This window comes from Amblyomma maculatum, chromosome 6, assembly GCF_055883805.1.
Source record: "Amblyomma maculatum isolate TAMU_Amacu chromosome 6, ASM5588380v1, whole genome shotgun sequence".
Lineage (NCBI taxonomy): Eukaryota > Metazoa > Arthropoda > Arachnida > Ixodida > Ixodidae > Amblyomma > Amblyomma maculatum.
In genome coordinates, this window is record NC_139349.1 from 28942798 (window position 1) to 28960405 (window position 17608).

The 17608-nt window shown below is 44.5% G+C and overlaps 1 protein-coding gene and 1 non-coding gene across 3 annotated transcripts; one reads left to right on the plus strand and one right to left on the minus strand.

Annotated features, from left to right (window-relative positions):
• Positions 1–202: 202 nt before the first annotated feature.
• Positions 203–16460, minus strand: LOC146185326 (uncharacterized). Of its 2 annotated transcripts, XM_084606265.1 has the most exons (5): positions 15771–16460; positions 14914–14954; positions 14696–14846; positions 10751–12104; positions 203–2992 (listed from the first exon to the last, which is right to left on the minus strand). In XM_084606265.1, exons 1-5 carry the CDS (start codon positions 15800–15802, stop codon positions 1454–1456), a joined length of 3117 nt encoding a protein of 1038 aa, XP_084462391.1. In that variant the 5' UTR covers positions 15803–16460; the 3' UTR covers positions 203–1453. The 2 variants fall into 2 exon arrangements, with proteins under 2 accessions (XP_084462391.1, XP_084462390.1); XM_084606264.1 differs by having other exon boundaries at positions 14696–14954; positions 15771–16459.
• A 941-nt stretch (positions 16461–17401) lies between these two features.
• Positions 17402–17502, plus strand: LOC146185327 (U6 spliceosomal RNA). Its single transcript, XR_014708357.1, has one exon. It is a non-coding gene; the product is annotated as a U6 spliceosomal RNA (small nuclear RNA).
• The last annotated feature ends 106 nt before the right edge of the window (positions 17503–17608 follow it).

Sequence of the window (17608 nt, forward strand, 5' to 3'; positions counted from 1 at the left end):
CAACTATAGATGTGGATTGAATCAAATATTTCCAAATGGTTTTGAATATCAGTAAAGGTAGTTCAAACTTAACATCAACTCTTCTCTACAAAGCACAACTATGAAAAGAAACCATGGTTATTACAAAGAAATTTTGTTTCCGCCCATCGTAAGCATAATTTACGAAACGTGTAAGGCCTGTCGGGAATAAAAGTAAGGGAGATTATGCAGTAGAAACAGTAATAAATTTTATTTTGTAGATTGATACTTCCTTGACAATTTTAACAGTTGCCTTCAGTGAAAAAAAGAGCCTATTATGACAGATTGACTTAATGCTCAGATGATTATGAAGCTTGCCAAAATGCTGTCATAAAACAGATACCTTCTCATTAGAACAGTGCTTCCAGCAATCGATTAAATGAGGGACAAGGTAGATGGCATTGCTGGCAAAATGCAATAAGGCGGGGTGTAAAATGGACACAGGGGTAGCAACCTGAGGCTCTTGAGCTGCAATGCAAGCAGGACCATCTTTTCTGCACTCCCTCGCAATGCCTCAAAACAAAGTGCATCTTGCAAAGCGAGTCTCCAAATGCAGCGTTCATGATGACATATAGCTCGCATTTCACTGGACCACAAGTCCATGATGGGCCAAAACGCTGCACTGAAAGCATTGTTGTCGCGCAAGCTTACATCGAGCTCATTTCTCTCATGTGCTTTTTTTCTTCTCCATTGTGGCCTAAGATATGCAGTTTCTAGATTCTAACCAGGGTGAAATGAGAGCGATCGCTGCGGAAGTAACTGCAGCAGCATAAATGCGCCACATCCTCACTCCTTCCTTCACAAGCTGGGCCACATCTGCACGAGTGCAGACTCGCTGATTATAGTGATCTAAAATGAGAGGATCGTTGCGTCTATTCATAGCCAGCTGCTAACTACATCTTGGCACGACGCAGTAGCAAGCTACACGGTGCTGCGCATTGTTTTCTGACCCGCCAGCAGAAGTGGCCACATGGCGACAGCTCTTGATGGTCATCAATACATTAATGCATGCAGGCTTTTGCCACGTGCTGACGGTCGACTCTAGGAAGAAAGAGTAAGCTAATTCAGATGACAAGTGCAAGATACCGCAGTTCTGAATTATCGCTGTTTTTTGCCATCAGTTTATAAGAACCAAAATTTCACAATTTACAAATATTTCAAACATGCTGTTAGAAACCTACCTAGCAGTTTGAATGTTTGCACGCCCCTAGTAGCAAGTGTTCGTGCAGTTTATTACACTGTACATTTCTACTGTGATGCATCAGCTATTTTGTGCAGGAACTCAACGTGTAGGTTAGATGCCCATAACACGTTCAGAGATACCAACAACAATTGGCAAAGTTTCAAAATGTCCCATTTGCTTTGTGCAGTACGCTAAGTCCTCAAATAGCGTCCTGCAAGCTCTCAGCAAGGCAAAGCAACGAGTGAAAGCATGTCACTGATCTGCAGCCACTGGAGTGCAAACATAGAAGATCTGAAAAGCCTGTGTGGCTTGGCCTCCTGGCTCCCTTAGTGCTGCTGAGACCATCTCGCTGATGGCCTCGCACTGTCCACCTTCAACAGCAGGGCCATCGACATAGATGACTTTCAATGCTTGAGCTTCGTCACCTGGAAGTCCCCGAGTGCTCACTGATGGACTCTGCCCCACAGGGAGAAAGGGAATCTCTACTGCCTTATCATGAAGGTTTGCAGGTGGCACTACAAGCATTTGAGTTTCAGTCTCCATAACACCACCAGCCACAGAAGCATCAACTGTAGATGCAGCTGTAGTGGAAGAAACATTGGCACCCACAATGTTCAGCAGCTCAACCAGGTCTCTGGGAGGGGAAGCCACTTGTTCTAGCAGGCCCATCTCCGAGGACGATTCCAACTCTCTGTCTGCCAAGCTTGCAGGCTTTGCATGTGAAGGTCTCGACTGCTGACACTGATCATGAGGGCATGTGACCACTGAGACAGATTGCCCCACATTGGAGAAAGGTGACTTTGCCTTCTGAGAAGAATTGGGACAAGGAACATCAAATTTAGGACTTAAACAGTCACTCACTACTTCAACTGAAGATGAGCTCCCTGATGCGCTGGAGGGCAGTTCTGACGCTACTGTGGACCTAAGATTGGGAATGACATTAGTTGCCTGTCCAGCACTGCCTGACCTGTCCAGTGCCTGTCCTTTTACACCTGAATAAGTGGATTTTGAAATTTCGTGCTGATCTAGCACAGAAACCGGCAACAATTCAGTTGACGTTTTTAAGTCTACAGTGGTGTCAGGATCCACGCAAGTGACTTTCCCAACACTGTCCAAGATGTCCGACGGTTTTGTATAGACTACTTCCAACAAATGTTCACCAGCCTGCTCATCGGTGCTTTCTGCATCAAGTCCATTTCTCTTTGCATGAGAGTTATGAGCTACAGGAACTTCAGCAACTGGAGCACCTGCCACACATACTGACTGATTACCATCCTCTGAACTTTCTGTGACGTGAGTAACTGATGCAAAGGCTTTTACAAAATGGTCCACACCCTCTTCATGCTGGCCATCACTCACATTCCTGTTATTCGGTAACACCACTATTCTTGTACAAGCACCCAACTTGTCATCCATTGTGTCACCTGGCTCATTGGCATTGTCAGTTGTTTTCACAAAACCCAGCTTAGACACATCAGCCATGGCACTCTCAACGTCCAGCATGTCATCGCCAGCATCCTCTGTGCTGGGCATGGTGTCTCCAGTGGGAGAAGGTGGCCCCCTTGTGGTGGCTCCGTTACCTACAACATCCACGTGACGCTTCAGTGTGGAGCAGCTCGGAAGCGAAAGCAGTCCCGACTGGGAAATGATGCGATATCCACGTGGAGACAGTGTGTGCCACATGAGGCAGCACTGCAGTGTCTCCTCCCGCCAGCGATGCTTGGTCTGGCCCAGGCAACGGAGTTGCTCTTCAAGGAACAGGCAGCGTGCATCTCCGCTGGCGACTCGCTCCTGCAATGAGAGGTGCATGTGCCAAACATCTCAAGATAAACAAATTCACATGTGTTGAAGCTATGCTGAGCCAATGCAGAATAAAGACGTGATTTTAAGCACAGAAATGAAGCATGGGCGAAGAGTATGGTGGCTAAAGTTTTAAGTGCACTAGGCCGCGTCACTAGGCAGAGAAAAAGCTTGTATCTGATTCCCTATCCTTCATCATCATCATTCACTGGGAAGCCAATAGGTAACCAGGGGCACTGTTGATCGAACTCCATACCTTCCACATACAAGACAGATGCTCAAACAACTGTGCCGTCACTGCGATCATGCCGATGTGGAACGCTGTAGCTAGGAGTTCCATGTTACCCTCAATTAATTGGGGTTCTTTAAGGTGGAATGAAAGTCTCTAAGCATGGGTGTTTCACATTCCACTTCCATTAAAATGTGACAACACTTTTGATGCCCACTGTAAACAACACAACTACAGACCAATGTTCTTCAGTATAACACTCAAACAAAGACACACAAGTGCCAACTAGACTGCACCTTTAGCCTAGTGACAGTTATTGATCCCACTCATGCTTGTCAGCAGAACACCATTGCACAGAGTTACCATGACAGTCATGCCTTGAAACACTTGACTGGTAGCACTCTTCATACAGGGACAGCTTACCTATGAGGTACCATAAGCAGGTGGTTCATACTGTATATAATACATTTACAGAACAGACACCTCGTTTACTTCAATGAAACCAAAAAATTTTGCAACAGCTGGAGGCATCAACAGGCATCCCGCTTATTCAGCAGCATATTATATCAGGAGTAAAAGAAAGAGAGCTCCCTCCCTCCCCCCCGCCTCCAAGTTCTGAACCGTGCTGCACTAAAGCCTGCTAATGCACTCCTGGTGTCGGAACTGGCACACTGTGCTAGTCTCGACACCAGGAGTGCATAAGCAGGTGGCGCTTACATGTGGTGTGGCACAGTTCAGAACTTGGGGGGCGGGGTCTGTTACTTTTGCTCCCGAATATATGTTACTGCCCGTCTTCCCATCACATCATGAGATGGGGCGGTCGCATACAGTCCAACATCAACCAAAGCAAATTACTCCATTTGTCACCATGCTCTCCACTCCTGGCTCCTACATGTGGCACGTCCTTTGCCATGTAAAACAAGAGCCCCAGCACAAGCTCCTCTCCCAGACACCTAGGTAACTGTGACATGATACCAGTCATAGCAACACCAAAGAGAAAGTATCCAGCTGGCACAAGCAGGACGTATGTAAGGCATCTCATGAGCTTGAAGCTGTGCATGATGCAGGCATCGCTGTGACTGTGATCACAAGGTTTGTGTTGTTTACAACTCACTTCACTGTCATAAGCAGTGGCTGCTCCTCGGTACCTGCAGGTAAACACTGAAAATTTATGCTGGCTCCTGCAGAACAATGGCTACAATGTGTTTTTACCATGCCCGACTGAGGCTAATAATGGTGCGAAAGCATTTATGATTAAACATTTCAATTGTCTGAGACATTCACCCCTCACTTTGCAGCATGAAAATGGGAGATCTAGTACAGCAATAACAGCCGAGACAGCATGATCAAGCTTCTTTGTGTAGTGCAAGGTGACAACATGCAGCCTGCTGCTAAATTCCATCTAACATTACCAAACAGCAGTATGCAGCCTACACAGTGTCAACAATTATGACATTTTGCTTAAAAAAGTGCAGCTTTTCAAAAATTAGTTGTGGTTTAGCTCTGGTTAACCCTAGTTGAATAGCAAAAGCAACGGCAGAAACTTCTTTTGCCTGCTACATTAGTCCCCTATCATGCCTTATCAGTGTAAGGTGCTGCGAGAGCTTAAGCTACCAGCCCACATATAAAGTCACGCTTCAACCAAGCCGTATAGATGGGTCTGCGTGTCGTAGGGGTAACGAGAATGCAAACGGTTCTGGCAGGCTGATTCTGATATCACCCTCCCATATGAAAGGAGCGACCCGAGTTGGCAGCTCCTGCCCGTGGCATAGGGTTAATGTGAATTCAAAAGTCATGGCAGGCTGATTTTTTATGACGAGACTGTAGCTACGCTTCTTCACGCCTCTTCACAGCGTAGCTGCGACCACCCGAGGTCTCACTTTGACTGCCGTGCTATTGCTTTCGCAATAAAAACTACAGTACAAAGCACCATATTGGTGGAGGGCAATGGTTCCAACCCCCGCTGGCCGAGACATACTACATAAATACTGCCAAGTGTCATATCTCTCTTTTCTGAATAAATTTACGAATTCCTAACTGAATCGTAGATCTGTGCACTTGAACTCTTTGAATCAAAATGGCAGTTCGCTTGAGCAAGCTGTCACCACCATGAACAGTAGAGCTTGATAAATTTCGTATTGTAATGTATTGAGTTTTTTTGGCGCATAAGCAACTCAGGCTATCATGCGCCAGGAAGAAGGTTTGTTTTTATTTTGTGGATAAGGATTGATATATATTTTTTATTAAAGTCTATTCTGGAGCTTTGCATCCTTTAGGAAATGGAGAACATTGTTAACTTCAACCAATGCATCTTCTCCCAACAGCAGGCTGGGATGGAAAGGGATCCGTTCTGTGTAAAAATGTGCATTAACTTCTTTAGTTCAGTGCATGAAAGTAGGACGTGGTTTATTGTTAGTTCACCTCCGCATCCTGTACACAGAGGTCTGTCTTCTTTCTTTAGAATGAAGATATGTGTCAGATGAGTGTGTCCGATGCGAAGACGACATAAAATGACTTCAATGAAGCGTTTTTGGTGACTGCACAATTTCCATTCTTCAATGATCGATTTGACAAATTGTAATTTATTATTTTTTTCGTTGTTTCATGAAGTCTGCCATTTTACTCTGTTTTCTCTTTACAAGTCTTAGAACATCTTTATGTGGTATGCTGACTGGCTGTATTTTAGTATGACGGGCTACTGTTGCACATGCATCAACTCTCTCATTGCCGCTGATTCTAATGCGGCTTGGTACCCAACAGAATTTAATTGTATGCCCCTGTGTTTCTGCGGCTATTATACTATGTATGATGTCTCCAATTAGAGGTTGTGTAGCATTTCTAAGATTTAATGCTGTGATAACACTGAGAGAATCGGTATAAATGATGCTATTTTCTAAACCTATCTTCAATATTTTTTCCACTGCCAAAGAAATAGCGTGACATTCTATTTTTCCTATTGTACTATTTTTTCCCATTTTTCTTGTACCACAGCACTTCCAATGTGAGATGTTGTTTTAGACCCATCTGTACAGAACGTTGTGTAATCTCTGTATTATTCATTCAGTGCCAAGAACTCTTGTACTATGTGTTCATGTGGTGCTTTCTTACGAAAGTCAATGTAAAGTAGTGTACAGCGGGGAAATGGTACTAGGGGGGGCAGTGGACTGGGTTTTCGGGCAATATTTGGAAGAGAATCAAGTATGTCTAATTCTTGGCGTATATGTTCAAAACGAAGAATTAATGGTCTGATTGCTTGAGGTTTGTTGTTAAACAATGTTCTGGATGAGCACTTTGTAACTATGGGGTAGCAAAGGTGTTTTGGCAGTGAGCGGATCTTAAGAATATATGAACATGTTAGCATGGTTCTTCTGTCCTCAAGAGATGGCTCATTGGTTTCCACATAAAGACTGCTTATAGGTGATGTCCTGTAGGCTCCAGTTGAGAGACGCAAACTTGAATTATGTACAGGGTCCAATCGTTTCAGATATGAGGGTCTTGCTGAACCATACACTATGCTACCATAATCAAGGCAAGAGCGCACTACTGAGCGGTAGATATGCAAGAGGCACATCCGGTCAGACCCTCAATGTTTACGTGAGAGGAACTCTAATATATTGAGAGCTTTAGATGCTTTCTTTTTTAGGGCATTTATATGGGGAAGGAAAGAGAGCTCTCTGTCAAAAGTTAAACCAAGGAATTTGTGTTCGTGTTTTACTGGTAGTGTAACTCCATTAAGGCAGATGGTGTGTGCAGTCCTCGTCTAAGAGAGAAAAAAATGGCTACTGACTTTTGTGTAGAAAACCTGAAACCATTTTTATCTGCCCATGCTGCCAGCTTATTTACTTTTAGCTATTCGCCGCAAGATCGACCTAGAGGTGGCGCCACCGTCACTCCGATAGTGTGGATCGGCAGCCGGAGGCGCTCGCAGAAACGCACGCGGCGTAGGTCTGCTTCAGAGTTTACGGCGGGTTTTTTGGCGATGAAAACGTGTCTTCTGCAGTATTTCTGCAATATTGCAGAAACAAAATCCAAGGATTTCGCCAATGCAGCATAAGAGCGGATTTTAGGAAAACAAAGCACGCAACCACCAGTCTTCTAGATTTACTTTACACGTTTCTTGAGCTGTACCGCGCTCATGCGCCTAATGCTTGGGCCTGCCTAATGACAGCTTTGTTTTTCTTATCGACTTTTAAAGTTTGCGCGTGTCTCATGCGAGTGAGACCGGCGAATTTAGTGTCAAGCCCACGCAGATACAAGGTTCGTGTTCTGACCTGCAGTAATTTAGATTGAATCGAGAAAGCCCGATTCATTATATCATACTTGACTCGAGGATTAAGCAGGTTAAATGTAGCACTGGCAGCGCACTGCATGGCGAGTTGCTTTAGACTGAGTGCACATAACTCTGGCCCAGACAACCACGCACAAGTATTCCCCAAAAATGAGATCACGCCGACACTATACAGGAAACCTCGCCGCACAGGAAAGCTGATTGTTCACGTGTACAGCGCTGAGTGGATTGAATTTGCAGAGATGCTTTTTGAGGCCACTGTCATAGAATGGGTTAGTGTATTAATGCATGCGCCACTAACTGTAAATGATTTCCTGAAACCGAGGAAAGTATAAGGGATTTCTGATGTGTGTGATGTTAATATATAACGGTAAATTAGTAGTGTATTTTGTTTTGCAATGCGAATAAATTTCACTGTGTGAGAGAACTTTCACACACTTGACAGAATTTACAATGATCAGCGATTAATTTTCAGTAACGCTAAAGTGCAAGCTATGAATTACTCGCTGCGAAGACATCGTTATAAACTGCGCATGGGCACTGTCATGTTCTGGGAAGCAATTTTACAGGCTGAAAATTTCTTTATCACTAATTATTTAGCAGTGACTAAATCTTATGCGAAGTAAAATATTAGGGTTGCTTCCAGAACAGATGCCGGATATAAAACTATTCCGAAAGAAATGGAGGTCATCTTATCATGAGACTATAAAAATGTATTTATTCCCGAACTAAACACTGATATTTAAGTCCGCATGAAGCTGTTTTACTCCCCTTGTCAGAAATGACAAGTTTTGTCGGAAGACAGCACTTGGACGAAAAGGGATTATAATGATTATAATAAGCTACCAGTAAAGTACATTGATCTAGGTGCATTATGTAATATTTAGGGTAACAATTAGGTGCAGGGAATGTGTTTCCCAAACATTCGAGCATTTCTCTAAAGCAAAATGTGCTCACTAAAACTTTTACGTATGCACAAAAGCCTTCAACAAAAAAAAAAAAATAAAAAAAAAGAAAAGAAAAGAAATGCATATTGGCCGGGTTTAACGCATGAAAGCGGCATCGGCTATGACGAATGGTTTTGGTTTTTTTTTTTTTTCATTATTAACACCACATTTACCACATGGGATTGTTTATTGTGCAGCCAAATCCCACAGCAGGGGAACGCCTTTCGAAACGGTTGTGATTGAATCCCCCATTCTCGAAATCAGCAGTCGAGCACCCTTACCATTGAGACACCGTGACAGAGGTTTAAAGGCAAAAAAAAAAAAGTACTCACACAACTCTATCATGCATACAGACGGCACAGTAGGCATAGAGTGGTCTGTTCTAACTGCATTCTGCTATATGAAGCAGTCTGCGGTGGCATATGTTTTAGTAACTGCGGTATTCCAAACAGTAACGGGAATATGCGATTTCTGAGCGTTTGCATTAACATTTATTGACCGCAACAACCTGTTTTGCTTTGACACCGCGGTAAGGACAGTACCACTTCGTTTGAGACATTGCATGTCAAATGATCTCAAGCGCCGAAGACCGCGATGGATGATGTCCTTATCCAAGCATGACATGCTCGATACCGACAAGTATATATTTTTTTTAATGAAGCGTGAGGTTATAGACTGTTCATATTTATTTTGCAAGAGGCATATAGGTAAGCAAAAGCTTACAAGAACTGCAAAACAAACAAAAACACTCCTGTACACGCCGCATGCACGCGCGTAAATCCCTGCGGGCTGGCACGAGACGTGAAAACGCATCCACACTGAGTAGGTTTCGCCGCTGAGCCGCAAGGTGGCGACTCTGCTCGATCTCGAGGCCAATATCTGCCTTTCACATGTTGCTAAGCAGGCTGATGTGCATGCAATTTGCAAGTCGTCAACATAAACTGAGTGTGCAATGGACTTTGGGATTTGGGATTACCTATGCTATAGAGTTCATTTTTACAATGAAAAGGGAAGTACTTAAAATGCACCCTTGGGGCACACCAGTTTCTTGTGTGAAATTTTTAGAAAGGATGGAACCAAGACGTACTTGGAGAGATCGGTTATTTAGAAAGTCAGCTAGACATTTTAGCATCCTGCCGTGAATTCCAAGCTCTCCCAAATCTCGTAGGATCCCAAACTTCCATGTGGTGTCGTAGGCTTTTTCGAGGTCAAAAAAGATGGCAAGGCGGTGTTGCTTACGTATAAACGTTTCTTGAACTGTATTTTCAAGGCGGGCAAGGTGATCAGTAGTGGAACATGTTTTCTTGAAACTGCACTAGTGAATGTCCAGCAGTTTTCGAGATTCGAGAACAAACATCAGTCTTGTATTTAGAAGAGCTTGATAAGTAACGCTGTACAGTAATGCACCTCACGCTTGCATTATTTCTCTGGAATAGGATAAAATGATACACCTTTTCTCTCCTTTTGGAGGATGCCTAAGAGATTGCCACTCCAACTTTGCAAATATGTCACTTTTGCTGAGAACAGAGCATGAACCAGCCATAAAATAATGCAAAAGTGGAAGGCAAGGCAATGCACTAAATGAATTTCGCCAACCAAGTATGGTCCAGTGAACCCTTCACCAAGGACTAGTACACAGCTTTCACAATCAGCACTCTCATACCTTGCTTTCACATTTGCCAAAGGAACACTTGTAGTGGATTGCAAAGGGTCACCTATCATTCTAACGCAGTTTTCTGTCATTGCCCTTTATTGGCTCAAACAATCATCCTCGAGTTCACAGTCTAATTTGAAATTATCAGATCCATCATTACCGTCAGTACAGTTGGGTTTGCAGCCATATTAATGCACCTCCTCCCATTGAGCATTTAGCAGTCCAGCTGCATGCACTGTGACTGCAGACACAGCTTCATCTGCTCACCTCAAGCAGTGTCAAAGTTCTCCTGAAACACACTCGATTACCAGGAGCAATCACTGGTTATCTCCTCTAAACATTACGTGCCCTAGCCTCTCCTTGATTTCAACTGGGATATCATTAAGTCCTCGTTTTTCAATAACCCACATCCCTTTTTTTCTCTTTTGGTCTCTTAATTTTATTCCCACAGCTGAGTGAATCAACCTTATTTTGTTTTCCATCCTTCTTGTTCACCTCCAAATTTCCACTCCATATGAGTGCGCATGCAAGGTTGAAGTGTCACATACATTCCTCTTGACAAGCCATGATCTGTAAATACAATTATAGATGTAAAGAGTCACACAGAGAGGCAACCATCTGCACAACTTGCCTTGAACTGAGTGAGCCGCAGCTCCTTGATGAAGCTCTGTGCTTGCCTGGCCTCTAGGCGCGTGGAAGAAAGATCCTGCACTAGCTGTTGCTTCTGAGTCTGCAACTTGAGGCACTTGCGCTGAAGGGTCTTGAGGCGCTGACACAAATGCCGTAGCCGCGGCCTGGTGAGCAGAGTCTGCGACCCTACAGTCCGCTTCGGAGGTCTGCTTGGCGTTCCCAACTCGCCTCTGAGCGCCATGCAATCTTCAACCAAGAGCTTGCTTGAGGATGCCCCATCTGCCGTTGCTATGCAACCGGCCAAACTAAAACTATTTATGTTTGTTAAAGAGCTTGAGCTTTCTAGCTGCTTTTCAGTAAGCAGCTTTCGTGTCGCACCAGCACTGCCTGGCTTGCTTTGGCTTACTTGTTTTGTCGCAGCTGCCAAATGCTGCGGCAACACCAAATGCTTTGTCGTTTTTGGCCAACCTGCTTTTAATGGAGAGCCTGTCATTGCTGATTTGTTCTTGGCAGCAGGACGCTTGAGCAGCCGACCCACTCTCACCAACTTGCCTGCCAGAGGAGCTGCAGTGTTTGATGACGAGGGCTTGGAGCAAACCATTAGATGCTTCATATTTCCTCCTTTTGCATCCACAACCACAAGCGGCACCAGCTTCTGCTTGGAGGGAAATTCCTTGACAGTAGAACTGTCCACTAATGACATTAACTGCTTGCCAGCCTTGGCTGTCAGCTTCAGCCCTTCCTGCGTGGCAACTGTGCTAGCGGAAGCTTTCAGAGGCACCTTGACGCAGGCTGTATCTAATGACACTGACGTATCTTGCGACTCCGCATGTTTAGTCATGGCTGGATCCACTGCAGATGGTGGTACAAGGCAGTCGGGAGCTGTGGTTACAGACTGTGGTGTCACACATAGCAACGTTTCACTGCAAGGCAGCGCCGCAACAACCTTCAAAGCAGCTGAAACTGTAGGGTGCTCCAAACTTCCTGTGCGAGAAGACGGACACAAAGTCGAAGTGTGCTGCAGTGGATATTTTCTGGGCACTGAAGAAGTTCGGGTGCACTGCTCTGCAGAAATTGGAACAATTGGTGCACAAAAGGATGCCATCCCTTCACCCAGCTCTGCAATTGAACTGGCTCCAGTCACTTGCAATACTTTCTTGCGAGGGGCCCTGATTCGAGGCCTCTGCGCAGAGGTTCTGGCCTTTCTCAATATCATTTTAGCAGGTTTCAGTGACGTGCAACCTGCTGCATTGCCCGACAGCAGTTGCCTAGCCTCCGGTTCCCCAAGAGAATGTGCAGCCTCATCAGAAACTGGGACAATGTCTACTGAAGCACCTGGCATGGCATTTGACAACCTGGAAGGGACAAACATGACGATAATGATGGCATTAAACTATGTACACTGACATAACCTACGTAGTTGCATGCTATTAATTACTAAGCCATGTGGGAAAAAGGTGGTAGTTTCTCAACTGTGCAATGATTTCAGTTCTAGGATAATTCCCCACGTCACCTTGCTGCTATGCAAGAGGCCAAAATGCTAAATTTTTGCCCTCGGCTTCAAGGACTCTGCTTGAACCTTTAATCTAGAGCTTAAGAATAACAAACCCACTTTTCTTTGTCACATCTATCGTTCATATGCTGCATTTTTTTTTTAATGCCACAAGGTAAAAATTACCAAAGGCACCTAGACTAGAGCTTCTTGAGCAGAATTTTTACCTTGACTTTGTCGTATGAAGCCACACCCCTCGTCCTGCAAGCTTGTGTCAGAAGCCACAAAAAAAAAAAAAAAAAAAAAAGGAAAACAACGATATCGCAAGCTATGCTACAGTGGACATAACATTGAGCATCAAAAAGCGATGTTTATACAAGCTGTCCAATATATGCATGTGCTTGACATCAAAAAGAAATTACTTCCTTGAATGACACAAGCGCTATGGTGGCTGTGTGCTCAAACCTTCATGATGTGATAGTAGATAGTTTGTATAATAGCATCTTGTATATTTCAAAATGATGTATCACATGACAGAGCAAGTATAAAGCAACACTTTGTTATCTTAGAGAAGATTGTTATCTATATGAGAAAAAAATTATTTCCTAATGCCAGACAAAATCGTTCTTTCCCATCGTAGAGAAAGAGCTAAGAATTTAATAAAATTCACAACTCAACTTCGGTTTCCGAAGATTTATAAAATAAGGGTCAACTGGCTTAAAGAATAACAAAATTTTCTTTTGCTTGCGCAATACTTGACAGAAGACTGGCATATATTATTCAGCAATACGGGAGAGCACAAGGAATGCAATGTTAACAGCCCTCATTTAGCTAGGAAAGCCTCGAAATAATTTTGCAGTGACTAGGTTTCTTGCTCAAGATGTAATGCAATCTGGGGCCACATCATAATGCTTGTTGAGCTTCCCACATTGCTTGGTCGTGGTGTTAATCATGCAACCATGATCTTCGTCACATTAATCATGATGAAAACAAGAGGAGATGGGGAAGCAAATCACCAATGATTACCCTTATAGTAGTACCCTTATGGATTACCCTTACAGTACCTCTATTTTTTTTCCCAATCATATACGCCATTGTGCTTACTTGCTCGACAGCAGATGTGCAGCTGTTCATCTAAAGCCCACAAACAGCCACTGCCGGCAGCCTCAATGATGCTACAGTTTTCATTCTCTTAAAATAATGTAACTAGCCAGTCACCTACAAGCAAACTTATTTGATCATGATAATCATGGCCATTGCAATGGTGGCATCAGTGTGTTTATGAAAACAAAAGGCAGCATCTACATGGCTTCTGAAACAATGAAAGCATAGCATCGGTGTGGAAAGAAAGGTGGCATCAGCCACAACTTATGTCCCCAGAAAGCAGCAAACACACAGGGTGAAAAGAAAGAACAGTTATGGAGAACACTTAAGCTCAGTGCTCAAGGGTATGACATAATAGCATTAAGTGTCATCTTTGTTCATTTATTTGTCAATCCCTTAATTTGTGCAAAATGCCCCTAGAACGCAAGGCCGCAAAATGTTTTTGAGAAGAGTAACTAATAACGCAGTTACAGCCACCGCAATCACCCGATTCTGTCATGCCTCTCTCCTTCCGTTCCCTCGCAAAGGTTTTTCACTCTCCTGCCCGAGGTCGTCTAGCCTCCGCAATACAAATTCCCCTTCCTCCTTCGCGTTTGGCGGGAGGAGGGGCGTGGCTCTCCGCGAGCGCGAAAAAAAAAACGGTCGAGGGAGCGCACGCCGCTGGATTCAGTCTGGCCGTGGCGAGGGAAAAGCGCGCCGCGAGCGGTAGACACCCATCCTTCTCCTGTCAGTCAGCGAGACGGACCAATGGACATCGTTCGCGGTACGTACGTCATTGCTGTGGCCCGTCGGGCCAGCGCAGGAAACGGGGAAGCTGGCTTCCCGGAGGAGAGCATGAGAGAGCTTTGAATTGTATTTTCGATGCTTTGCGGCGCACGTGTCACTGTAGCATTTTGCACAGACTATCTCCTGTACCTGATCGAAACACTGGGCTCCTTTGCTTAAAAGGGCCTTCCCTGGACAGTGGCCCTTTAAGACAGAAGGCCATGAGGTAGCCAAATTTCTTCCTAGCCTTCACCCATGGGACCTCTCTCTGCCTCCACTCCCATCTTCCTTCTCTAAAGTCTGGTAGATTCTGCTCCTTTCCTTTCTTGTAAACTAATGTACAATATATACAAGAAAAAATATGAAAACATGAATTCTGCGGCATCAACTCAAAAGTATAAGGCTCCTTCCTTTCCCCAAAACGTAACTTAAATAAAAATTATGAAAAAACAGCAGATTGGGGTGTTAAAGAGGGTATCCCTGCAGCACTCGCAGGTTTCACTCTATCAGTAGGTTCAAGCCACGCTTATACTCCCACAATTTTTAAATTTTCTACTCTGAAAATCAATATTTTCCTCAACGCACCGTCTTCTCTTAGGAGCTTCAGGCCTTGGACTTTTCACCAACAGTTGTGGGGTGCTGCCAGTAGTCTTGTCTTCACTCTCTCTTGAAGGCGACAGGCGGCGGGCCTCCTGCATTGCAGCAGGGTAGCCAGGGAAGATGGATGGCACTGCACCTGGAAGAAGACGGCGCTTCTTGAGGTCTCGGCGGAAGTCCTCCTCACGGAAATGCAGGCTGCACACCTTGCTCCGGTCGCTGGGCATCCACAGCTGATCTCTCGGGCCTGAATGAATGAATGAATGACTGAATGAATGAATGAATGAATGAATGAATGAATGAATGAATGAATGAATGAATGAATGAATGAATGAATGAATGAATGAATGAATGAATGAACAAGCCATATTTCTTGTTAGAGTGGGGTGAGGTTGGGAATAAAGGCACTAAGACCTGACAAAGGTATCTGAGGAAAACCTATGGTACTGTGCTATCAGGAATTATCGCGAGGTGGACACAACTGCAGTAAATGTTAATCATGATGCATGCCTAGAAAGGGACAAAATGCAAGTGGAAGAAAAGAATGACATAAGTGGTTAAAAAAGAAAAGGAGAGGTATAAAAGCTCAATGATGCTGCCATGGTCACACAAGCAGATTCATGGCTTGTGTGGCCACACAATTTTAGTGTTTTTTATTAAGCACTAAAAGCTATGCTCCACCCTCTTATAAGAAGATGGAAAGAGGTTAAAAAAATTAAGCAGACATGAATGATAAATAACAATGCAGAGTAGGACATGCATGCTTGTAAGAGGAAAGCACTTTTTGCTATACGGCAATGTAATTTTTCAAGATTATTTCGTATGATGAAGCTGTGTATGCAAATGGGGATCATTAAAAAGACCATCGTCACACTGCCAGCATAGATGGCTGCATCATCACTGAAAAACTTTAGTCACCGAACTAGCTCACTTATTTTAAAGCTCAATAATATATTTCTTCGTACTACAACAACTATGATGCGTCACGTTCAACTTAACGCGCAGGAAATACATCAGGGCAAGACCACTGGGCGGCGGTGAAGCGTATCTGTATGTAACGTACCATTGGCTCTGCGGGAGATCCGTCGGATCCATTCCAATCGCACTTTCGTTACGGGAAACTCATGAAACGAATAGGGCACTTTCGGTCCAGGTGTCGACTTGCAAAACGGCACACAGCACTGCACCATACTTGCCGAATCCCTAGATGATGAACGGATGGACAAATGGGCGGCGGGTGCGGACTGTCAGTTGGAAAAGGGAATGAAAACACATCTGACCGCGTGACGTAGTTTTTTACAAGGTACGCTCACACCCTTCGTCCAAAACCGCTAAGAAACTGAGGGGGCCGGAGAACTGAGCACCAAACGAGAACCAATCTCCTCGCCCCGGCTTGCATGGAACACATTTTGGAACAGCGAAAAGGTGCGGTGGCATTCCTTCCTATGCAGACAAGGTTTTCATCGTTCACACAGGTGACCACCTGGACCGATATGCGTACCACGTTCACGCCTAACTTGATTCATTTCTTTGAAGCAAACACACACAATTTCCTGCAGAAAGCAAACCGGACTTTTTAACGTGGTTTAAATATGCGTTCGAATGGAACGACTAGACTTGTTGATAGTCGATGGGCGTCCTGCATGCGTCCTGCCATTGATGCTGCTGCTACAGTGCTGCTTCCGAACATTCCCGAGTAGCGTTTCCCGAGTGTCCGAACTGTGCCGAATGTTGGCCGAGTGTGCATTTATCATGGTGGCCAGAAGGGCTCTTCTTAATCTGCTTAACAGCATTTCCCGTATCTGAATTTTTGTACGTAGTTTTAAATTACAATTATACACGGACGTCAGTCATTTGTGAAAACGTACTAGGAAATGCAACGTTACTAGATAGTAACGTTGAGGAAATGTGTAATGGTATAATCAGTGTCAGGAGTCATTGTAAAGAAATATTTCAAATATGTTCTTAAAAGTAAACAAATAAGGTCGATTGTAAATTTTAGTATACAAGTCTGCGTTAAATAACTAAACCAAACTAAATGTCTAATAACTTGCTTTAGTTACCGTAATTTTGTGCACAAAAAGTTGTTCAAACTTAAGCTGCAACTAATTATAAAAAGGTATCGATATTTTAAGGCTGAACCACATGGCAGCGTTTCTTCGGCGCCGCGTCGGCGTCGCGGATATCGGCGTCGCCGGAGGTGCAATTCTGGCCCTTGAAGCGAGACGACGCTGAAAGACGCAGGTATCTGGAGGGGCCAGATCTCAGCGTCGACGCCGAAAATTATTCGCAGGTGGGGACCAACAACAAGCCACGCATGGGCAGCTGCGGCACCAACCGCCACAGGCTCAACTCGTTTCCGCGGAAGCAACAGCTCCTCTTTTTGTCCGCGTGCATGCCTGCGCCTTTTGATGCCCTTGCCTCCCCCACCCTCCCCAGTAAGTTCCCGCCGTCGCTGAATAGGACGATTTTAGCTACGGACGGGGGACAATTGTTCGAACGTCTAGGATTCTCCCACGCCTTGCCTTGCAGACGCCAGCTCGTACGCCGTCATGTGTTTGGTCGCCCTTTCCGGCGCGCGCCGAGCGACGACGCTCATAGACGAGACGCTGACGAGACGCCGAAGAAGCGCTGCCATGTGGTCGGGCCTTTAGGGTATAAATACGCATTCCCTCACTCGTCTGTCGTACTTTCGAAGTATTTATACTGCTTGTACTAAAATGGGAACGATACAGAGATGAGCATGGCCCCTGCGCAAGGATAACACGGAAAATCATGAACACAGTAATCATAAAACGTTCCACTTTTTCTTCTTTTTTTTTTTCAGTGTTTGATTCTTTGTGAAATTTGATGTGTTTTCTAATGCTTGCAATCAAGGAGTTAGTAAAATATTTTTTTAGG

Coding starts and splice junctions, on each gene's coding strand:
- LOC146185326 (XM_084606264.1), bottom strand. CDS start 15,897: ATGGTGCAGTGCTGTGTGCCGTTTTGCAAGTCGACACCTGGACCGAAA. Junction 14,955..15,770: donor GATCTCCCGCAGAGCCAATG/GTACGTTACATA, acceptor TCATTCATTCAG/GCCCGAGAGATCAGCTGTGG. Junction 2,993..10,750: donor TGCGGCTCACTCAGTTCAAG/GCAAGTTGTGCA, acceptor CTCTCATTGCAG/GAGCGAGTCGCCAGCGGAGA.